We start from the raw sequence: 24125 nt of genomic DNA, 5'->3' as shown, positions 1-24125 counted from the left end.
TTTTTATCCCAACCTTTTTTCCAGAGAAGGCTACGAGGGACTTGGAACCCTCTCTCTTCAGACCGGGCCCCTACTGGAAAAAAAAAAAACAAAAAAAAAAAACCTTTTCTGATACAAAAACGAAATGAAATCACCCCCAAAAACTTCCCAATTTAGGGCTAACGAGGCAATTCCATGGAGCAGAAGGAAAAATTCCTGGGAGAAGAGCGCTTGGTGCTGTAATCCCACAGGGTGGGCCCCCCAATTCCTGCTGCTCGGGGGGAGGTTCTGTTGGAATTCTCAGGCAATGAACACCTCGAGCTGGGATGCCCCTGGAACCTTCTGGAAGCGCTGCAGAACTTTTCAGAAGGGTCAGAAAGTCCATCTCTCCTGCACTGGGCTGTCGGAAGCATCGGGATTTGGGATTTGCCTGGTGGAATCTTCCCCCTTGAGGCTCTTCCTGCACACCGGACACGTGTCGTGCTGTGGGGGGAACACACAGGATTTATGATAATGCTAAAAATTTCAAACTTTCTGTGCTGAAAACCACAAGAAAATGTTATATTTAACCTGAATGTGTGGAGGAAAAAAATCCCAAATTTTTTATATAGAAGTGGTTTGAATCATCACCGGTTTGAATAGAAGTGTGGAAAATCACAGGGTAGAAAAATGTGAGTTTAAGGTTTTAGAATGCAGCAATATTTATAAGGCAAAATAGAAATTTTAGGAGAGTTTGTTGAGTTTAGTTTTAGCAAGTTTTTCTTGTTCATGAGTTTGTGTAGTATTATAGAATTACAGAATTAAAGAATTGTAGAATTCCCCCTTTAGGCTCCTCCTGCACACCGGACACGTGTCGTGCTGTGGGGGGAACACACAGGATTTATCCGAAATGCTAAAAATTTCAAACTTTCTGTGCTGAAAACCACAAGAAAATGTTATGTTTGACCTGAAGCTGCGGAGAAAAAAAATCCAAATTTTTTTGATATTCCAAAATTTTTTTCACCAGTTTGCGGTTTGAAGTGTGGAAAATCACAGGGTAGAAAAATGTGATTTTAAGGTTTTAGGATGCAGTAATATTTATAAGGCAAAACAGAAATTTTAGGAGAGTTTGTTGAGTGTAGTTTTAGCAAGTTTTTCACTTTCTTCTTCATGAGTTTGAGTAGTTAGAAATAATAATTAGTAAGAAATAATTAGTTAGAAAAGCCCGCATTGCGGGCTTGGCGTGATTAGTTATTGGGTTGAAAATGAAAATAATTTAAGTGTCAATTCTTAACTGGATGGTTTATCCTTAAAAAACCTTAGAGAGAAAATCAGGGTTATTTTGTAGCTCGTTAGGTGAATCCTGCAGAACTCAACATACACCAAATGCAATATATTGCATATACGTGCTAGAGATAAGAATTAACGACATTTGAGCCCAAACCTAAAATTCCATCTCCTGGACATTCTAACAAAGAAAAGATAAGAAGGTGATAATAGCTGGGGTTTTTGGGATCTTACCAGCTCCAGCCAGGGCACGATGCAGCTGCTGTGGAAGACGTGGTTGCAGGGGAGCTGCCGGACCTGCTCGGCCACGGTGTAATCCTCCTTGCACACGGGGCACTCCAGCCCTGTGTCTGTGCAAAACACGAGCGGCGCGGCATGGAGCGAGCGCCGGGCTGCGGGAGCCGCTGCTGGGCTCTGCTCGGAGCGGGGGCAGCGCGGCGGGGATAACGGGAGTGCCGGGGATAACGGGAGTGCCGGGGATAACGGGAGTGCCGGGGATAACGGGAGCGCCGGGGATAACGGGAGTGCCCGGGATAACGGGAGTGCCGGGGATAATGGGAGCGCCGGGGATAACGGGAGTGCCGGGATAACGGGAGTGCCCGGGATAACGGGATGGCAGCGGGAAAGGGAGTGCAGCGGGAACGGGGGGTTTGTGCGGGATGGGGATGGAGCGGGCAGGGCGCCAGGGATTCCTGCAAGGATGGATCCATCCATCTGTCTGTCCATCTGTCTGTCCATCATCCATCCATCCATCATCCATCCATCATCCATCCATCCATCATCCATCCATCCATCCATCCATCCATCCACCATCCATTATCCATCCATCCATCCATCATCCATCCATCCATCCATCCATCCATCCATCCATCCATCCATCCATCATCCATCCATCCATCCATCCATCCATCCAAAATCCTCTGGAGATGGAGAATCCAGGGATCAAGGAATTCCTGCCAGGATCCACCCACAAAACCCTCGGAGGATGGAGCATCCAGAGAACAAAGAACTCCCGAGCTCCTTTGGTGACCCCAGGCATCCTTGGATATTCCAAAATTTCCTCATTTCTGGCCCGCTCTGTGGGCTCAGCCATGTGGAATTCCAGCCGGTGCTTGGCTTCCCAGAAAAGAGGAGGACAGAAGGGTGTGGAAAACCACAGGATAAAAATATCCTGGCTAGAAATGTCTGGTTTAACCATAACGGAGGAGCAGGGCTCTGGGAGGGATCCTCGGGGTGAAAAATTCACGGGATTTTTTTATTGCAAAGCCAGGATTGTGCTGAGACGGCCCCCAGGTCCCTGCTGGGGTGAAAAAATTAACGGGATTTTTAATTGCAAAACTGGGATTGTGCTGAGACACCCCCGAGGTCCCTGCTGGGGTGAAAAATTAACGGGATTTTTAATTGCAAAACCGGGATTGTGCTGAGACACCCCCCAGGTCCCTGCTGGCAGATTTCCATGGCATTTCCAGAGCAGGGTGTGTCTTGAAAGGGAAGAAGGGATTGAGAGCACAAACTCAGGGGATTTGGGAAAATCATGATGGGGATGGGAAAATCATGATGGGAGGGGAAAACAATCATGAGGAGGGGAAAAAAAAACATCATGGGGATGGCAAAATTATCATGGGGAGGGGATAAAAACCATCATGGGGATGGGAAAATCATCATGGGGATGGGGAAATCATTATGGGGAGGGGAAGGGTCAGTATGGCACATTCTAGGAGTCCCCAAACACTCTGGAGAATGCTGGAGCTCCAAGATTCCTGGGAGAGCTGAACCCCAGAGCCGGCAGCAGCAGCAAAGCTGGGGAGCTGACAGCTTCCAGCCCAGCTCCAGGGGGCACAAAGTGGAAATTGGGGAGCTGAGGGTGTCAAACAGCAGGATGTGTGGGGATGGAGGCACGCACCGACTTGTTCCTGCGTCACCGGCACCGTGGGGAGCGAGGAGATCTTCTCCTTGTCTGCTGGTGGTGGTCCCGTGTTCTCCAGCTGCCCCAGGAGCTGTGCAGAGGGAGAAATCCCATGCTCAGGAGCAGGGATGTGCCACTGGAGCTGCCCCCCCGGCACAGGTGGCCCTCACCTGTTGGATTTGCAGGCAACCCCAACGAGGGGAGAGGTGAGCGAGTCTGACCCCGTGCTCTAATTCGTTATTTTATGATATTATATTGTATTAAAGAATGCTACACTAAGCTAAAGAATAGAGAAAGGATGCAGACAGAAGGCTACAAAGAATGATCATGAAATCTTGTGACTCTCTCTTCGTTGGCCATTAAGTTAAAACAATTCACACGAAACCAATCAAACAACAACCATAATGATTTTCCCATCCCCATGATTTTTTTTTCCCATCCCCATCATGGTTTTTTTCCTATCCCCACAATGATTTTCCCATCCCCATCATGGTTTTTTTCCCATCCCCACATTGATGTTTGTTTTTCCCATCCCCATGATGGTTTTTTTCCCATCCCCACAATGATTTTCCCATCCCCACAATGATTTTCCCATCCCCATGATGGTTTTTTTTCCATCCCCACCATGGTTTTTTTTCCCCATCCCAAATCCCCTGAGTTTGTGCTCTCAAATCCCTGCTGGGGATCTCCAGGGCACATTCCAAAGCAGCGAAACGCAGGAGAAGCAAATCACACCAACATTGCTTTCGTTTCTCTCTGAGGCTTCTCAGCTTCCCCACGCTGGGCAAAGGAAGGGATTTTTGCAGAAGATGTGACAGTGACACTCACCTGGGTGACGATGGCGTCGAGGCCGCTCTGTCCCCACGCGTAGTCGCCGGGGCTGGAGTGCAGCATCCCGCTCCTGCCAACGGGACAGGCCAGGAATTGCCAAGAATTCCCAAATTCCCAAAGCTCACTGGGGCATTTACTGGTGGCATACTCACCAGGAGAAGGGATGCTGGGAGCCAGGAACGGCTGAGTTGGCAAAAAAGCCGGCGAAGATCTGCTGGATTATCCTGAGGAAGAAGGAGAAAGAGGGGGAAGGGTGAGTTAAGTGAGGAAATAAATGGTGGAAGGGAAAAAAAAAAAAGGCAGGAAAAGCAGGAATTCCTGCTCTACTGATGCCTGGCTCATGGCTGTGAAAATCCCCGGATAAAGCTCCAAAATAGAGAGAGACAGCAGGTGTTGGGCAACACCCTTTGTCACTCCACATTTGGTAGCTACACCCACTTTCTCCTTCTCCCTCTCTTTCCCCCAGTTCCTTTAACACGTTTACTGTGGTCATTCAATAAAGGTGCATTTGTTTTGGTTGATAATGCAATCCCCTTTCCACGCTGGTTTTTTGCACTCTAGATCAGTCAATGAACCATCCCCATTCTTGATTTTGCCGATGCTGCTCACCCCTTCCCGCGTTTCACCATCCAATGAACCACCCCAGCCTTTCTGATGGTGACACCCAGAGAGCTTTCCTTTCCATGCTGGTTTTTGCACTCTGAGATCAGAGTTGTAACAATTGCAACTCTAGATCACTCATCCCTTCCATTTGGCTTTAGCACTCTAGATCAGTCAATTGCGCTCTAGATCAGTCAATGAACCATCATGACTCCCATTCTTATTTTGCACTCTAGATCACGCCCTTCCCATGCGTTTTGAACCATCGACAGCACTGTTTGTAGAACAGATTGTGACACCCAGCAGAGCTCACTCACCCCTTTCCACGCTGGCTTTTTACACTCTAGATCAGTCAATGAACCATCCCCAGCCCTGTTTTTGATGGTGACACCCAGCAGAGCTCATTCACCCCTTTCCACGCTGGTTTTTTGCACTCTAGATCAGTCAATTGCACTCTAGATCAGTCAATTGCACTCTAGATCAGTCAATGAACCATCCCCAGCCCTGTTTTTGATGGTGCCACCAGCAGAGCTCATTCACCCCTTTCCACGCTGTTTTTTTGCACTCTAGATCAGTCAATTGCACTCTAGATCAGTCAATTGCGCTCTAGATCAGTCAATTGCGCTCTAGATCAGTCAATTGCACTCTAGATCAGTCATTGAACCATCCCCAGCCCTGTTTCTGACGGTGCCGCCAGCAGAGCGCACTCACCCCTTTCCACGCTGTTTTTTTGCGCTCTAGATCAGTCAATTGCACTCTAGATCAGTCAACTGCACTCTAGATCAGTCAACTGCACTCTAGATCAGTCAATTGCACTCTAGATCAGTCAATTGCACTCTAGATCAGTCAATTGCCCTCTAGATCAGTCAATTGCACTCTAGATCAGTCAATTGCACTCTAGATCAGTCAATTGCGCTCTAGATCAGTCAATTGCACTCTAGATCAGTCAATTGCGCTCTAGATCAGTCAATTGCACTCTAGATCAGTCAATTGCGCTCTAGATCAGTCAATTGCACTCTAGATCAATCATTGAACCATCCCCAGCCGTGTTTCTGACGGTGCCGCCAGCAGAGCCCACTCACCCCTTTCCACGCTGTTTTTTTGCGCTCTAGATCAGTCAATTGCACTCTAGATCAGTCAATTGCACTCTAGATCAGTCATTGAACCATCCCCAGCCCTGTTTCTGACGGTGCCGCCAGCAGAGCGCACTCACCCCTCGATGGCCGGCGAGCGATCCGGGCGGGAGCTGCCCCGGGCCCGGTACCTGCGGGGCATGGGCAGCCGAGGGGGGCGGCTGGGACCCCAAAGCTCGGCCGGGGCGCCCCTCTCCACGTCCCTGGGCTCTGCATCCAGGGAGCTGCTGCTCAGGAAGGGCCGGAAATCCGGGAAGAACATCGTGTGGTCCAGGTGGTCCCAAAGCTGTGGAGAGCGGGGGTTTAGGCTGGGGGGGTGCGGATGTGATCGGGATGTTAGAGGTGGGGCAGGTGTCTGATGGTAACGGTGAAAATTCTGCAATTTCTGGGATATCAGGATCTCTCCTGAAATTCAGGAATTTCTGGGATATCAGGATCTCCTGAAATTCAGGAATTTCTGGGATATCAGGATCTCCTGAAATTCAGGAATTTTTGGGATATCAGGATCTCTGAAACTCAGAAATTTCTGGGATATTAGGATGGATCCCCCTGAAATTCAGGAATTTCTGGGATATCAGGATCTCCTGAAATTCAGCATTTTTTGGGATATCAGGATCTCTGAAATTCTGCAATTTTTGGGATATCAGGATCTCTCTGAAACTCAGAAATTTTTGGGATATCAGGATGGATCCCCCTGAAATTCAGGAATTTCTGGGATATCAGGATCTCTCTGAAATTCTGCAATTTTTGGGATATCAGGATGGATCCTCCTGAAATTCAGCAATTTTTGGGATATCAGGATCTCCTGAAATTCAGGAATTTCTGGGATATCAGGATCTCTCTGAAACTCAGAAATTTCTGGGATATTAGGATGGATCCCCCTGAAATTCAGCATTTTTTGGGATATCAGGATCTCTGAAATTCTGCAATTTTTGGGATATCAAGATCTCTCTGAAACTCAGAAATTTCTGGGATATCAGGATGGATCCCCCTGAAATTCAGCATTTTTTGGGATATCAGGATCTCCTGAAATTCAGGAATTTTTGGGATATCAGGATCTCTCTGAAACTCAGGAATTTCTGGGATATCAGGATGGATCCCCCTGAAATTCAGGAATTTCTGACAAATCAGGATCTCCCTGAAACTCAGAAATTGCTGGGATATCAGGGTCTCCCCGAAATTCAGGAATTTCTGACAAATCAGGATCTCCCTGAAACTCAGGAATTTCTGGGATACCAACTGCTATCCAAGGAATATTTTGGATAAATGCATCCAGATGAAGAGGGGGATGCCCGGAGCACGGAAGGAAGGATCCACATTGAAATTCTGATTATTTGGTGACCCCATTTCTGACCCAGCATTGAGTGAATTTCCTCCAAATTTGGACTTTTAAAAGGAAAGATTCTGGAAAATGTGGGAGCAAGGAGAGACCTCGCCTGGCTGAGCATCCCCAGACAAATCCCAGGATCTGCCCTCAATCCTCCTCTTCCTCTCGTGCACAAAAATGCCAATTTTCAGTCTCCTAAAAATCCTTCCAAATCCTGGAAATTGTCAGGAAAAAGAGGGGAAAAAAAGCAGGAAAACTCACCTCTGAGAACTGAGAGGAGGGGCTGTCATCCAGGGAATTGCTGTCAAAAAAACTGGGAAAAAGAAGAAAAGTTAGGGAAGGGTTTATTCCTAAAATTTCCCCCCACTGTGTTTGCTGAAATATCCCCAGGAAGGGTGAAAATAAAGAGAAAAATAAGTAAAAAATTTAAAAAAAAATAATAAAAGGGTTTTTACTTTCAAAATATTAAAATATTTTAGAATATTAAAAAATTAAGAAAAAAAAATCAAAAAGGGGAGAAGAAGAAAAAAGAACAAAAAAAGGTAAAAATAAAGGACAAATGTAGAAAATAGTAAAAAGGTGTTTGGGTTTTTTTCCTAAATATGATAAAGGGGTAAGAAAAAATCAAAAAGGGAAAAAAAAAAGTTTCAAAAGTAAAAGGGCAAACACAAAAAATAAAGAGAAGATTTTTTTTCCTAAATAGAAAAAAAGAAAAAATCGAAAAGGGGGGAAAAAAGACCAAAAAAGAAAAAAACCCCCACAAAAAAAATGGATTTTTTTTTCCTAAATGCTAAAATACTATTACTTTTATTTTCTTTTTCTTTTACTTTTATTTTTATTTTACTTTTATTTTACTTTACTTTTTTACTTTTATTTATCTTTCATTTTACTTTTATTTCACTTTTATTTTCTTTCATTTTACTTTTATTTATCTTTATTTTACTTTTATTTTACTTTTATTTTCTTTGAGGGGAAAAAAAAAAGCTTTTTTCTTCCTAAACACTAAAAAAGGGTAAGAAAAAATTCAAAAAATGAGAAAAAAAAAAAAGACCAAAAAGTGTAAAAAATATCAAGAAGACAAAAAAAAATTTTTTTTAAATTTTTGTAAATTAAAAAAGGGGAAAAATACATCCAAAAAAAGAGCAAAAAATGGCATTTTTTACACTGAGTCTCCCTGTTATAAATTGAATTTTCCTGGATTTTTTTGGTACCTGGAATCATCAGTGACTTCCTCGATGAAGCCAGACTCACAGCGAGGGCAGGTGTATTCCTGGCGAGGCAAAAGGAGTGGAAATTAAACCCCCAAATCTTTGAAATTCCAAAGAAAAATCTGCTCAAAACAGCAGAAAAGCTGAAAAAAAAAAATCAATCAGAAAATCCCCTGGAATTTGGGCAGCAGAGAGGAGAACACAATTGGAGAGGCAAGGAGCAAAATACCTCCCAAGAAGAAAAATTTTCCTTGTTCCCATTCGCAGAGTTTTATCCCAGATTGAAGAAAAAAACCCAAAAAAAACCCCCAAAAAACCCCCAAACCCCCCAAAAAAACCCCAAAAAACCCCAAAAACCCCAAAACCCCAAAAAAACAAGAAAAACCAAAAAACCTCCAAAAAAACCCCAAAAAAACCCAAGAAAAACCCCCAAAAAACCCCCAAAAAACCCAAAAAAAAAAGATTCTCATGGATTTTCCTTCTCCACATCCCAGGAACTGGGAGCATCTCAGATTTTTACTGGAATATTCCAAATTTTTCAGCGTGGATTTTGTGGGATCCCAGATTTTTTTAATTGGAATATTCCAATTTTTTCAGCGTGGATTTTGTGGGATCCCAGATTTTTTAATTGCAACATTCCAAATTTTTTCATTGTGGATTTTGTGGGATCCCAGATTTTTTTTTAATTGGAATATTCCAAATTTTTCAGCGTGGATTTTATGGGAATTCCTCCCAAATCCAAATCTAAATCTGAGTTTTGAATCAGAATTTTTTTTTTGGAGGGGGGTTGGATCAAATTTTCCCATCACCAGCAGCAGGTGGGACGCTGCTGCATCCCTGGGAGCTTTGGGATATTTTTATTTTTGGAATATTTTTATTTTTGCGCTATTTTTGCTCTTGGAGTCCATCTGGAAAGTCTCAGCTTGCCGCCCCAGGAGCTGGAGAGAGATAAAAACGGCATTTGGGAGGAAGAGGAAAGGGGAACGATGGGTGGCCTGCGGCCGGATTGCCGGATTGGGAAAGGGTTATTACAGAATTTTTGGATATTTGTGGGATGGTATCCTGGATTTTCCTGGGATAATTCCCGGATTTGCCTTGGGATATTTCCAGGGATTATTCCCTGCATTTTCCTTGGGATAATTCCCTGCATTTTCCTTGGGATATTTCCTAGAACTGGGATGGTTTCCTGGATTTTCCCTGGGATAATTCCCTGGATTTTTCTGGGATAATTCCCTGCATTTTCCTTGGGATATTTCCCTGGATTTTCCTTGGGATATTTCCTAGAACTGGGATAATTCCCTGCATTTTCCCTGGGATAATTCCAAGGATTATTCCTAGAACTGGGATAATTCCCTGCATTTTCCCTGGGATAATTCCCTGCATTTTCCCTGGGATATTTCCAAGGATTATTCCCTGGAACTGGGATAATTCCCTGGATTTTCCCTGGGATAATTCCCTGGATTTTCCTTGGGATAATTCCAAGGATTATTCCCAGGAACTGGGATAGTTTCCTGGATTTTCCCTGGAATATTTCCAGGGATTATTCCCTGGAACTGGGATAATTCCCTGCATTTTCCCTGGGATAATTTCCTGCATTTTCCCTGGGATATTTCAGGAATTATTCCCAGGGACTGGGATAATTCCCCGATTTTCCTTGGGATTTTCTCTGGGATCATTCAGCAGTAATGGACAATCCCCACTCCGCCGGACGCTGCTCAGGGGAGCAGCATGAGAATGGAACGAGGGTTATGGAATGATCCATTCCCATCAGGAACGGGACATTCCTCCGGTCCCTTTCCACATTTTGGGGGATCTCCTGTTCCATGTGGGAACAACCTCGGGGGCTGGAGGTCACCCCTCCCTCAGGGGCCCGGGGAGCCATTGGGGGATCACCCCTGCCCCTACACCCGCCCGGGCAGCTCGGGGCTTTCCCCCCGGCCCTCCCCGCTCGGGGCTCCCCCTCTCCGACCCTCCCTTCCCGGGGCTCACCGGCAGCTTGGGGCTGACCTCGCCCTTGCAGCTGTGGCAAAAGAACCGGTGCTGCTGCACCGCCGCCGCCGCCTCCGCCATCTTCCCTCACAGCCGCCGCTGCCGTCACTCCTCCCAGAGCAGCGAGCGCGGGCCAGAGCGGCACCGCACTTCCGGTCAGCTCGTCTGCTCCGCGCCCAGCCTGCAAAGCGCGGCCGAGCGGGATAGAGCGGCCCCACGGGGCCGGGCAGCGGAATGGCGCCCCCTGGTGGGAGCCGCCCATTGGGAGCCTGGCAATGCCGGGTGGCGGCAGCGGAAGTGACGTAGCAGGAAGTGGAGGCAGGACGGCGCCGTTGTCATGGCGGCGGTGATGGCGGCCTAGGCCGGGCCTGGTGGTGAGCGGGCGGGACACCGGGACACCGGGACACCGGGACACCGGGACGGGGAAAATCCCAGCTGGGGGGACACGGGGACCGCTGGGACAGCGCTGATCCTCCCCCGGGAGGGGATCTGCAGCAGGGTCAGCCTCTGTCCCTCTCCATCCATCCATCCATCCATCCATCCAGCTGTTCCTTCTTCCCTTCCTCCCGCTCCGTTCCCGCGATTCCGGAGCCGCCGGGATGACCCAGGCCGAGCTCCGGCTCTGCTCCCTCCTGCTGAGGGAGCATTTCGGGGAAATCGTGGAAAAAGTCGGCAATTCCCTGCTCCGGACGGGCCCGCGGCCGCTGCGGCTGCTGGTGGGGGACACGGGGCTGCTCCCGGATCAGGTACGGGCTGCGAGGGAAACCTGCGGGAGGCGGTTGGAATATGGAAATGATCTCGTGTTGCTGGGAACGAACAGGAAATTATACGAAATTAATATGAAATGATTTGAAATTAATATGAATTTAAAAATGGCTTGAAATTGTTATGGGTTTATTCCCATTAAAAAGGACAGGGCTATTCCTATTAAAAGGCACGGCGTAATTCCCATTGAAAGGGACAGAATAATTCCCATTATTCCCACTAAAAGGAATGGGGTAATTCCCATTATTCCCATTAACAGGGATGGGTTTATTCCCATTAAAATGGGATGGGTTTATTCTCATTATTCCCATTAAAAAGCACGGGGTAATTCCCATTGAAAGGGACAGAATAATTCCCATTGTTCCCATTAACAGGCACAGGGTAATTCCCATTAACAGACACAGGATAATTCCCAATAAAAGGAATGGGGTAATTCCCATTATTCCCATTAAAAGGAATGGGGTAATTCCCATTATTCCCATTAAAATGGGATGGGTTTATTCTCATTATTCCCATTAAAAATCACGGGGTAATTCCTATTATTCCCATTAACAGATATGGGATAATTCCCACTAAAAGCAATGGGGTAATTCCCATTATTCCCATTAAAAGGGACAGAATAATTCCCATTATTCCCATTAAAAGAGCTGGGGTAATTCCCATTATTCCCATTAACAGACGTGGGATAATTCCCATTAAAAGCAATGGGGTAATTCCCATTATTCCCATTAACAGGCACAGGGTAATTCCCATTATTCCCATTAACAGACCCGGGATAATTCCCACCAAAAGCGCCCGGTTGATTTTATCATTTTATTATTATTATTATTATTTTTAAATGATTCCCACTGACAGCTGCATCCCCCGCAGGTGAAGAAGGCGCTGTGCGTGCTGATCCAGCACCACCTGGCGCGCTTCGCGGCGGCGCCGCGGGGCTGCGTGGAGTACGAGGCGCGGCGCGAGCGCGTCCTGCGCATCCTGCGCTACCCGCGCTACATCTACACGGCCAAGGCGCTCTACGGCGACCCGGGGGAGCTGCTGGTGGAGGAGCTGCTGCTCCACGGGCAGCTGCCCATGAGCTGCGCCGTGGCCAGGGTGGCCGATCGCCTCACCGAGACCATGGAAGGTGGGAAGGAACGTCAAAAAAATGGGATCTGGGAGTTGTGAGTGGTCAGTGGGATCAGAGGGAGCTCTTGATGGTCCATGGGCACCTTCCCATGAGCTCCGCCGTGGCCAGGGTAGCCAATTGCCTCACCGAGACCATGGAAGGTGGGAAGGAGGCACCTTGATCCCAAATAAATTGGGATCTGAGTGTGGGGTTGGTGAGCGGGATCAGAGGGACCGTAGGGTGTTCTATGGGGAGCTGCTGGTAGAGGAGCTGCTGCTGCTCCATGGGCACCTTCCCATGAGCTCTGCTGTGGCCAGGGTGGCCGATCGCCTCACCGAGACCATGGAAGGTGGGAAGGAACTCAGAAAAATGGGATTTGGGAGTGGTGAGTGGTGAGTGGGATCAGAGGCACTGTAGGGTGTTCTTTGAGGGACCCAGAGCAGCTTCTGCTCCACGGGCAGCTGCCCATGAGCTCTGCCGTGGCCAGGGTGGCCGATCGCCTCACAGAGGCCATGGAAGGTGGGAAGGAGGCACCTTCATCCCAAAAAATTGGGATTTGGGACTGGGTTTAGTTGGTGAATGGGACCAGAATAGGATTTGGGAGTGGTGAGTGGTCAGTGGGATCAGAGGCACTGTAGGGTGTTCCTTGATGGACCCAGAGGAGCTTCTGCTGCTCCATGGGCTCCTTCCCATGAGCTCCACTGTGGCCAGGATGGCCGATCGCCTCACCGAGACCACGGGAGGTGGGAAGGAACTCAGAAAAATGGGATTTGGGGTTGGGCTGAGTTGGTGAGTGGGATCAGAGTTACCTGAGGATGTTCTCAGCCAGGCTGTAGTGGTGGCCGTGGTGTCACCGCGTTCTCCTGAGCCTCAGGAACATCCAGGATCAGCTCTTGGACAGCCTCATGGAGAGCTGGAGGGCAGGAAGCTCCTTAAAAACCGGGGCTTGGTTCGGGTTTGTGGATGTCCCAAAGGCCCTGGGCGTGCTCGTGGCAGTGAGGACACCACGGCCACGTTCTCCAAAGCCTCAGGACCGTCCCAGCTGCACCCAGCACGTCTCTCCTCCCTCCTAGATGGCAAAACCATGGATTACACGGAGGTGTCCAACACCTTTGTGCGCCTGGCGGACACTCACTTCATCCAGAGGTGCCCCACGGCCCCAGAAACGCCCCAAAGTGCCCAAGTGCCAGCAGCCCCTGCCCTGGCCAGCGCCGACAAGGACATGTACGCGGTGCCGCGCCTCAGCCTCGTCGGTGAGACCCCAAAACCCTGGGATTTTTGGGGTGGGAAATCTGGATTTTTGGGTGTTGGCTGCTGTGGATGAAGTAGAAGTTGTTTGTTTATGTTCTGTATAAATGAAATGTTAAAACGTCCAAAAAAAAGTTTAAAATTAGAATTTAATTCTTAAAAAATTATTTAAAAATTAGAATTTAATTTTAAAAATTATTTTGAAATCATAGTTTAAATTTTTAAATTTAAATTTTTAAATTTAAATTTCATTTAAATTATATATTCTATTAAATAATATTATAATTTTATTTATATTTTATATTTCTATTATTTCTATTTTTAATTTTTTATTATATTTTTAATTTTAAATTTTTAATAACTATTCCATAATCATTCAGAAACCATCATTTAATTTTAAAAATGATTTAAAACTATTTTAAAATTATGATCGAATTTTTGAACATGATTTAGGAATTATTTCAATTTTTAATTTGAAATGCTTTAAAAAATTATTGACAAATTATTTGTAAATTATTGCTTAATTTTGAAATATTTTAAAATTATTTAAAATTTATTATTTAAATTTTAACAATTATTTTAAAATTATTTTTCTATATAATTGATATAATTTTTGGGGGGTTGACAGGGAAAGGGAAGAGGAGACGCTCATGTGACGAGGAAGAGGAGGGAGAGCACAAAGCTAAAAGGCACAAGCAGGAGGGAGGAAGCTCAGAGGTCCTGGCAATGCTGAGATCCATATTCATCTCCTGGGGAAATCAGGAAATTTTTGGTGGCTCTTCTTCCTCATTTTTTATGGCTCTTCTTCCTCATTTTTTATGGCTCTTTTTCATCATTTTTGTGGCTTTTTCTTCATTTTTTGAGGTTCTTTTGCCTCGTTTTCCTGGCTCCCATCCCTCAGTTTTGTGGCTGCTGTTCCTTAGCTTCCTGCCTCATTCTCCTCTCTTTTCCTGCCCCATTTCCCTCTCTTTTCCTGCCCCATTCTCCTCTATTTTCCTGCCCCATTTCCCTCTCTTTTCCTGCCCCATTCTCCTCTATTTTCCTGCCCCATTTTCCCCTCTTTTCCTGCCCCATTTCCCCTCTTTTCCTGCCCCATTTTCCCCTCTTTTCCTGCCCCATTTCCCCCTCTTTTCCTGCCCCATTTCCCCCTCTTTTCCTGCCCCATTCTCCTCTATTTTCCTGCCCCATTTTCCCCTCTTTTCCTGCCCCATTTCCCCTCTTTTCCTGCCCCATTTTCCCCTCTTTTCCTGCCCCATTTCCCCCTCTTTTCCTGCCCATTTCCCCCTATTTTCCTGCCCCATTTCCCCCTCTTTTCCTGCCCCATTCTCCTCTATTTTCCTGCCCATTTCCCCCTCTTTTCCTGCCCCATTTCCCCCTCTTTTCCTGCCCCATTTCCCCCTCTTTTCCTGCCCCATTTCCCCTCATTTTTTGTCCTTTTTCTCCCCCAGGCTCCCCCAGATGATGGCATTTACTGGCAGGTCAACCTGGAGCGTTTCCATCAGCACTTCCGTGACCAGGCTCTGGTCAGTGCCGTGGCCAGCCGGATGGACCAGGTCTGTGCTCCCACCCTGGAACTGTTCCAGCTCCAATTCCTGCTTTTCCCCCTCTAATTCCAGCTTTTTCCACTCTAATTCCTGCTTTTCCCACTCCAATTCCTGCTTTTTCCACTCCAATTCCTGCTTTTCCCCCTCTAATTCCCACTTTTCCCGCTCTAACTCCATCTTTTCCCCCTCTAATTCTTGCTTTTTCTACTCTAATTCCAGCTTTTCCCCCTCTAATTTCAGCTTTTCCCACTCCAATTCCTGCTTTCCCCCCTCTAATTCCTGCTATTCCCCCTCCAATTGCTGCTTTTCCCACTTCTTTTCCCTCCCTAATTTCAGCTTTCCCCCCTCTAATTCCTACTTTTCCCGCTCTAATTGCCACTTCTTCTTTTCCTGCTCTAACTCCAGCTTTTCCCACTTTAATTCCAGCTTTCCCCACTCTAATCCCAACTTTTCCCTCCCTAATTCCAGCTTTCCCCCCTCTAACTCCTGGTTTTCCTGCTCTAATTCTCACTTTTTTTCCTGCTCTAACTCCAGCTTTTCCCACTCTTAATTCCAGCCTTTCCCACTGCTTTTCCCTCCCCAATTCCCACTTTCCCCCTGTAACTCCCCCTTTTCTCAGCACAGACCAGCAGCGAGGTGGTGAGCAATTTCCCACTCTAATTCCCATTTCCCCTCCCCAATTCCCATTTCCCCTCCCCAATTCCCCCTTTCCCCCTGTAATTCCCATTTCCCCTCCCCAGTTCCCATTTCCCCTCCCCAATTCCCATTTCCCCTCCCCAATTCCCATTTCCCCAATTCCCATTTCCCTCCTTACCCTTTCCCCATCCCCATCTTCCCCATCCCAATTTTCCCAATTCCCATTCCCCTGTAATTCCCATTTCCCCATCCCCCAATTCCCATTTCCCCTCCCAATTCCCATTTCCCCATCCCAATTCCCATTTCCCTCCCCAATTCCCATTTCCCCATCCCATTCCCATTTCCCTCCCCAATTCCCTTTCCCTCCCATCGTAATTCCCATTTCCCCCCCATCCCATTTCCCCCCAATTCTCCCCATAACTCCCCTGTCCCTCGCAGACCAGCAGCGAGGTGGTGCGGACGATGCTGCGCATGAGCGAGGTCACCACGGCCTCGGGGGCGCCCCACACGCAGCCCCTCTCCTCCAACGAGGTGGGTCCTGCCGGGGGGGTCCTCTCGGAACCCCAAATTCCGAGAATTCCGCCTTTTCCTGTGTCGGAAGGCGCGTTGCTTGGCTTTTCAGAACAGTATGAATGTGTTTATTGAGAGAAATATATGTGATATATGTATGTGATATAATATGGGATATAATTATATGTAATATATAATACAATACATTATATTATATATGACATATTACATATTACGTATTATGTATGATATTTTCTATATTATATTTTATATATTACATATTATATATTACTTATTATGTATTACATATTATATATTGTATATAATATTACATATTATATTACATATTGTATATTGTATGTTATATATTATATATTTTATATTCTATATTATATATTATATATTTTATATTCTATATTATATATTATATGTTATATATTATATATTATATATTATGCATTATATATTATATATTATATATCTATTATCTATTACATATTATCTATTATGTATAACAATTACATAATAATATATGCTTATATGTAATATATAGGCATAATATATTTAATTATATAAATAATATATAAGCATATATATAATAAATATATGCTTATATATTATATATAATTACCTATATTATGCTTATATATATATAATAATACATATGATATTTATATATAAAATAATATATATGGTAAATAATTTTTATAGCTAATATTTATATAATATATAATATATAATATATATTATATACTATATACTATATACTATATATTATATACTATATGTAATTTTCTATATATATAATATATTTTTATAGTATATTATATATGTTCTTTGTTTTCTTAAGTAATATATAATATTAAAATATATTATTTGCCATATATTAATATGTTAAATATATTAATGTCTTATGCTATAATAATATCTTATTACATTTTATTATATAATATATAATTTCAGGTATTATTATAGGATTCTATTATATGCTATAATGTGTTATATATTATAATATATAATAACATATATTTATATAAACATATCAAGATATACTCTATATAATTCTAATATATTTACATATATGATATATTTTATAAAATCTTTGTGTATTACATAATATATTATGTATAAAATTTAATAAACATCTATCATCTCTACACATTTAATCCCAATCCTAACCAAAACAGGAAAAAAACCCCGATAAAATGAAATAGTAACCCTTGGAATCCCTGGATTTTTTTCTGACATTCCCTGGTTTTTTTTCTGATATTTTTTAGATTTTCAGGTCTCTTCCCGCTGGGTACAACATTGGGAAGCAGGTGCTGGACCAGTACCTGGCGCTCCTGGCTGATGATCCGGTGAGCTTGGCGCTTTAATTCCATTTTTCCTCCTTTGTTCCTCTGTCTGGGGCTAAAACATTTTTTTTTCTGAGAGGTCAAGGAAGGTTTTTAACAGATACTTAAATATTTTTAAAGTTACTGGACAGATCTCAAAGATATTGTAATTATTTATCAGGTGTTAAATAAAATTCTGTATTCTGTTTTACTGACATTGAAGGTATTTAACAGGTGCTGAAGATTTTTAAATTAATAAAATTTATTATTTATTTATATTATATATGTATTAATTGTTTGTATATAATATATTATATATATATAATATATATAAAATATATTTTATATGTTGTTTATTTATATTATATAATATATAGAGTATATAATGTATATTAATTATATAATATATAAATATATTTATTATTTATCAGATATTAAATAACATTCTGTATTCTGTTTTACTGACATTGAAGGTATTTAACAGGTGCTGAAGATTTTTAAATTAATAAAATTTATTATTTATTTATATTATATGTGTATTAATTAGTTATATAATAGATATTATATATGTCAATTATTTATATTATATAATATATAGAATATATAATGTACATTAATTATTTACATTATATACTATATAAATATATTATATTTATTTATTATTTATCAGATATTCAATAAAATTCTGCATTCTATTTTACTGACATTGAAGATATTTAACAAGTGCTGAAATTATTTCAGAATACTTGAGTTATTTAACTTATATAAAGTTATAATTTTAAGTTAAAAGTTATAAAGTTGTAATTATAAGTTAAAGATATTTTTTTCCCTGAAATCTTCTTACTCTTCCCACTCCAAATTTGAAGTAAAAATTCCAAATTTTCTCCCTGCAGTTGGAGTTTGTGGGGAAGTCGGGGGACAGTGGAGGGGGCACCTACACTGTCAGTATCCTTTGGGGTGATTTGGGGGATTTTGGGCAGATTTGGGGTGATATTGGGGATTTTGGGGTGATTTTTAGGGGATTTTTTTGTGATTTGGGGGGATTTTGGGGATTTTTGTCAGTGATTTTCAGGGGATTTTGGGAGTGATTTTTAGGGGATTTTTGTGAGTGATTTTTAGGGGATCTTTTGGTGATTTGGGGGGATTTTCGGGGATTTTGGGGTGATTATTAGGGGATTTTTTTGTGATTTGTGGGCATTTGGGGGATTTTTGTCAATGATTTTCAGGGGATTTTTGTGAGTGAATTTTGGGGCATTTTGGGAGTGATTTTCAGGGGATTTTTGTGAGTGATTTTTAGGGGATCTTTTGGTGATTTGGGGGGGATTTTTGGGGATTTTGGGAGTGATTTTCAGGGGATTTTTGTGAGTGATTTTAGGGGATTTTTGTGAGTGATTTTAGGGGATCTTTTGGTGATTTGGGGGGATTTTGGGAGTGATTTTCAGGGGATTTTGGGAGTGATTTTGGGCTGATTTGGGGGGATATTTTTGTGGGGAATTTGGGATGATTTGAGGGGAATTTTGGAGCAAGGATTTTGGGCAGATTTGTGATGACTTTGGGTGATTTTTGGGGTGATTTTTTGGGGCATTCTCCTTGACCTCAGCCCCTCCAGACCTGCACAAGGCCCTGGTGTCCCTGGCCGTGCCAGATTTGGGCAGCTTTGAGGGATTTTTGGGGTGATTTTCAGGGGATTTTTGTGAGTGATTTTTAGGGGATCTTTTGGTGATTTTTGGGGGGATTTTTGGGGATTTTGGGAGTGATTTTCAGGGGATTTTTGTGAGTGATTTTAGAGGATTTTTGTGAGTGATTTTAGGGGATTTTTGGTGAGGTGATTTTGGGGGATTTTGGTGATTTTGGGGATTTTAGGGTGATTTGGGGGATTTGGGGGGATATTTTTGTGGGGAATTTGGGATGATTTGAGGGGAATTTTGGAGCAAGGATTTCGGGCAGGTTTGTGATGACTTTGGGTGATTTTTGGGGTGATTTTTGCACAATTCTCCTTGACCTCAGCCCCTCCAGACCTGCACAAGGCCCTGGTGTCCCTGGCCACGGCCACGCTGGAGTCCATCGTGGAGGAGAGGTGACCAAGGGCACCTGGAGCCCCATCCTGGGCTGCCCCCAGCCCCTTCCCCACGTCCCTCCCTCTCATCCCACCCCTCCCGGGCAGGTTTGGCTCCCGCTGTGCCCGGATTTTCCGGCTGCTCCTGCGCAAGAAGCACCTGGAGCAGAAGCAGGTGGAGGATTTTGCCATGATCCCGGCCAAGGAAGCCAAGGACATGCTCTACAGGATGCTCTCAGAGAACCTGGTGGCCTTGCAGGTGAGGGGTTTGCCCAGGTGTGGCAGCTGGACGGGTTTTGGGCGCTTCTGAGTGATCCCACCTGGAATCTGGGCACAGGGATCACAGGGATACCCTTGGGGAAAGGGGATATCTCCATTTGGTTTCCACCATCCCTCTGCCCTTCCACAGGAGGAAATTTCCAGCTCTGGGATCCCAGAGATTGCCCAGGTGTGACATCTGGCCAGGTTTTGGGCACTTTTGGGCACTTCTGAGTGATCCCACCTGGAATTTGGGCACAGGGAACCACCTGGGAAGGGAGCACAGGTTCCTCCATGGAGGAGGGGACACTTCCATTTGGTTCCCACTGCCCTTCCACAGGAGGAAATTTCCAGCTCTGGGATCCCAGAGATTGCCCAGGTGTGACATCTGGCCAGGTTTTGGGCACTTCTGAGTGATCCCACCTGGAATTTGGGTCCTGGTCGCTGAGAATTTGAGATTTTTCTGCGCTGCCAGGCACTGACCCTCAGGAGAACACTGCAGTGACCTGAGGCCGTGGAGAAATGTCCCAGAATTGGGTGACAGAACTGGGATTGTGGGTGTGGAGTTTGAATAGAAGCGTGAAATATCACAGGGTGGAAAACTTGGGAGTTTGGGGTTTAAAATGTAGAAAAACATATAAAACAAGATGGAGATTTTAGGTGGAGGCTGGTCGTTCTTCTTCACTTCTCCATCTTCTTCTTCTCCACCTTCTCCTTCTTCTTCTCCACCTTCTTCTTCTCCTTCTTCTCCTCCTCGGGTTTGGGTGGTTTTTGTGTAATTGGATAAAAACGTCCACGTTGCTGGCCATGGGTGGTTGCTTATTGGGTTAAAAGCAAAAATAATTCAGGTGTCATTTCTTAATTGGGCAGTTTATCCTTGAAAGGCCTCGTAGAGAGAGACAGATCTCCATTTTTAGTTTGTTAAAAGTGCTGTAGGACTCAGGCTTTGTGAGACTGTAACAGAGATAAAAATGAATTATTTGAGTCCGAGGAAGGAATTCCATCTCACACATTCAATCCCAGCCCTGGCACAAAGAAGCGAAGACTCCTCAGGGAATCAATCCCAAGGGGGAGGGAACACAGGGGCACCTCCAGGGAAGGGGATCCCCCCGACTTTGTTCCCACCATCCCTCTGCCCTTCCCCAGGAGATTCCCAAGACTCCGGACCACGCTCCGTCCCGCACCTTTTACCTGTACACGGTGAACGTGATGGCCGCCGCGCGCATGCTGCTGCACAGGTGCTACAAGGTGAGTGAGCCCCAGGAGCTGCTGCACAGGTGCTACAAGGTGAGTGAGCCCCAGGAGCTGCTGCACAGGTGCTACAAGGTGCTGTCCCCCTGTCCCCTGTTGGGTTTTTGGGAGTGTAGGGCCCCTTGGGAAATAATTTTTATGTATTATCTATATTATAGAGTTTTCTATATATTATACAAGATACGTTATATAATATATATTATACATTATATATTATAATTATATAATATACATTATACATTATATATTATAAGTATACATTATACATTATGTATTATAATTATATATTATATATAATACATTATATATGATATATTATATATAATATATATAATATATTATTATATATATATTATTATATATTATATATTATACATTATATATTATAATTATACATTACATATGATATATTATACATTATACTCTATACATTATATTTTATACATTATACGTTATATATTATACATTATATATTATATGTGATACATTATATATTATACATTATATATTATATATTACATATGTTCTTTGTTTTCCTAAATAATCTATAATAGAAAAATATATTATTTATAATATATTAATATATCAATATATATTATTAGTACACCTGGTTCTGTCCCTCTGGAGCTCCTTCCTCCTGCAGGTGTCACCGCCCCCTCCACCCTCTGTGTCCCCGGTGGGGTTTTTGGGGAGTGGGGCAGCACACCTGGGCTGGGGGCTCACCTGGTTCTCCCTGGAGCTGCTTCCTTGCTCCGAGGTGCGGGTGGCACAGCCCTGTCCCTCGCGGTGCCACAGGCGCGGCCGTGACTGTCCCCGTGTCCCCCCGTGGGGTTCTCCGGTGCTCCCCAGCGCCTCCACGCTGTGTTCTCGCCCGTTCCTTCCGCAGAGCGTGGCCAACCTGATGGAGCGGCGGCAGCACGAGATGCGGGAGAACAAGTGAGCTCCGTGCCTGGGGGGGCGGCCTGGCCCGGCGCCGCCGCCGCCACCCCCGCGTGTCCCTGTCCCCGCCAGGCGGCTCCTGGAGAAGTCGCAGCGGGTCGAGGCCATCCTGGCCTCCATGCAGGCCACGGGCGCCGCGGCGGCGCAGCTGCACGAGGTCGAGGAGATGATCACGGGGCCCGAGAGGCAGCAGCTGGAGAACCTCAAACGCAACGTCAACAAGTGAGAGCGGCTGGGAGCGTGGGTGCGCGCAGGGGCCTGAGCGTGGGGGAGGAGATGAGGATCTGACTCCGCGTTTCAGAAGGCTTGATTGATTATATATTTATCATATATTATATATATATTTATATATATATAATATAAAATATACATTATATATATAATATAGTATTTTAAATTTATATATAAAAATATTCTCTATTTCATTATATATTTATCATATATTATATATATAATATAATATATAAAATATATATATTTTAAATTTATATAGAAAATATTATCTATTTATTTTATTATATATATTATATTTACTCTATATATTTATTATTTTATTAAATAATATATAAACATTTCTATATAAGCATATAAAGATTTCTATATAAGTATATAAACATTTTATAAATATATAAATATTTATATATAAATATATATTTATATATCAATAAATATATAAATATAATATTATAAAGTATACCAATATTCTATTAGAATAATAGATTATTATTATATTTATTTAATAAATATATATAATATATAAAATAATATAATTAATAAATGAAAATATATTCATGTATAAATATATAGATAAAGACATAATATATAATAACATGTAATAATGAATATAAATATATATTTATATTTTTATATAAATTTATACTTATGTATATTATTTATATAGATTTATATTTATGTATATTATATAATATAACACATAATATATTACATGTTATATTAAAACGATACTAAAAGAATAGAAGAAAGGATTTCATCAGAAGGCCAGCTAAGAATAGAAAAAAAAAGGAATGAAAAACAAAGGCTTATATATATTTATATATCAGACAGAGAGTCCGAGCCAGCCGGACTGTGATTGGCCATTAATTAGAAACAACCACATGAGGCCAATCACAGATGCACCTGTTGCATCCCCCAGCAGCAGAGAATCATTGTTCACATTTTGTTCCTGAGGCTTCTCAGGAGAAACAAATCTTAAGGAAAGGATTAGATAAAAGAGAAAAAATCTTAAGGAGAGGAAAAGATAGATGTCTGTGCCAAGGGGGGGTGGGCACAGGGGTGGGCCCTGGGGACCCTGCCCATCGCTGTGTGTCCCCAGGATCGACGCCAGCGAGAACCAGGTGGACGAGACCATCTTCGTGCTGGAGTCGTTCATCGAGAGCACCACGAGGAGGCCGTGAGGGAGCAGGGCAGGAACGAGGCCATGGACAGCGATGGGGACAGTGACGGGGACAGCGATGGGGACAGCGATGGGGGCAGCGATGGGGACAGTGATGGGGACAGCGACGGGGACAGCGATGGGGGCAGCGATGGGGACAGCGACGGGGACAGCGATGGGGACAGTGACGGGGACAGCGACGGGGACAGCGATGGGGGCAGTGACGGGGACAGCGATGGGGACAGCGATGGGGACAGCGATGGGGACAGTGATGGGGACAGCGATGGGGGCAGCGATGGGGACAGCGATGGGGCAGCGATGGGGGCAGCGATGGGGACAGCGATGGGGGCAGCGATGGGGACAGCGATGGGGGCAGTGATGGGGACAGCGATGGGGACAGCGATGGGGACAGGGAGCAGATGCCTCTGCCCGCCGTGCTTTTGCTGCTGAGGAGAATAAAGAGCGCTTGCCAACGCCGCTGTGTGCCAGGCTGCTGCTGCTGGCAGATTGCAGGGCACGCTTGGCGCTGTGGAACCAGCCCGAGCTGGCGCCGGTGCCAGGCCGGGTCTGGGGCATCCCGAGCATCGCGGAGTTTCAGCGGCGTCAGAGCCCTGAGCACCAGCGGCAGCCCCTTCCCTGGGAAACCAAGGGTTCTGCTTGGAAGAGAGGGGCCCAAAATCCATCCCAGGGTCCCAAAATCCATCCCAGGGTCCCAAAATCCATCCCAGGGTCCTAAAATTCATCCCAGGGTCCTAAAATTCATCCCAAGGGTCCCAAAATCCATCCCAGGGTCCCAAAATTCATCTTGAGAGTCCCAAAATCCATCCCAGGGGCCCAAAATTCA

The 24125-nt window shown here is 44.2% G+C and overlaps 2 protein-coding genes across 3 annotated transcripts; one reads left to right on the top strand and one right to left on the bottom strand.

Moving 5' to 3' along the window:
- Nucleotides 1-200: 200 nt before the first annotated feature.
- Nucleotides 201-10578, bottom strand: RNF115 (ring finger protein 115). The gene is given in 11 exon segments (XM_030965302.1): nt 201-462; nt 1480-1595; nt 3149-3242; nt 3980-4052; nt 4135-4206; nt 5796-6001; nt 7304-7355; nt 8254-8312; nt 10240-10328; nt 10331-10518; nt 10520-10578. Coding segments are annotated over 11 exon segments (1119 nt in total). The 3' UTR covers nt 201-351.
- POLR3C (RNA polymerase III subunit C) lies at nt 10561-23386 on the top strand. 2 transcript variants are annotated; one of them, XM_030965301.1, is made up of 15 exons: nt 10561-10613; nt 10785-10985; nt 11875-12130; nt 13186-13365; nt 13989-14077; nt 14809-14913; nt 15979-16071; nt 17328-17408; nt 18278-18329; nt 19401-19461; nt 19549-19699; nt 20845-20946; nt 21836-21885; nt 21961-22110; nt 23222-23386. In XM_030965301.1, exons 2-15 carry the CDS (start codon nt 10839-10841, stop codon nt 23301-23303), a joined length of 1599 nt encoding a protein of 532 aa, XP_030821161.1. In that variant the 5' UTR covers nt 10561-10613; nt 10785-10838; the 3' UTR covers nt 23304-23386. The 2 variants fall into 2 exon arrangements, with proteins under 2 accessions (XP_030821161.1, XP_030821160.1); XM_030965300.1 differs by having other exon boundaries at nt 10567-10985.
- The last annotated feature ends 739 nt before the right edge of the window (nt 23387-24125 follow it).

This window comes from Camarhynchus parvulus, chromosome 25 (genome assembly GCF_901933205.1).
Source record: "Camarhynchus parvulus chromosome 25, STF_HiC, whole genome shotgun sequence".
Lineage (NCBI taxonomy): Eukaryota > Metazoa > Chordata > Aves > Passeriformes > Thraupidae > Camarhynchus > Camarhynchus parvulus.
The sequence above is the reverse complement of the archived record's forward strand: the minus strand, read 5'-3'. Positions and strand labels throughout refer to the sequence as shown.

Excerpts from the sequence above, each read along its gene's own strand:
- POLR3C (XM_030965301.1), top strand. The coding sequence starts at position 10,839 with ATGACCCAGGCCGAGCTCCGGCTCTGCTCCCTCCTGCTGAGGGAGCAT. Across the intron at positions 16,072-17,327 it reads AGCCCCTCTCCTCCAACGAG|ATTTTCAGGTCTCTTCCCGC; the intron begins GTGGGTCCTGCC and ends GATATTTTTTAG. Across the intron at positions 18,330-19,400 it reads AGGGGGCACCTACACTGTCA|ACCTGCACAAGGCCCTGGTG; the intron begins GTATCCTTTGGG and ends CAGCCCCTCCAG.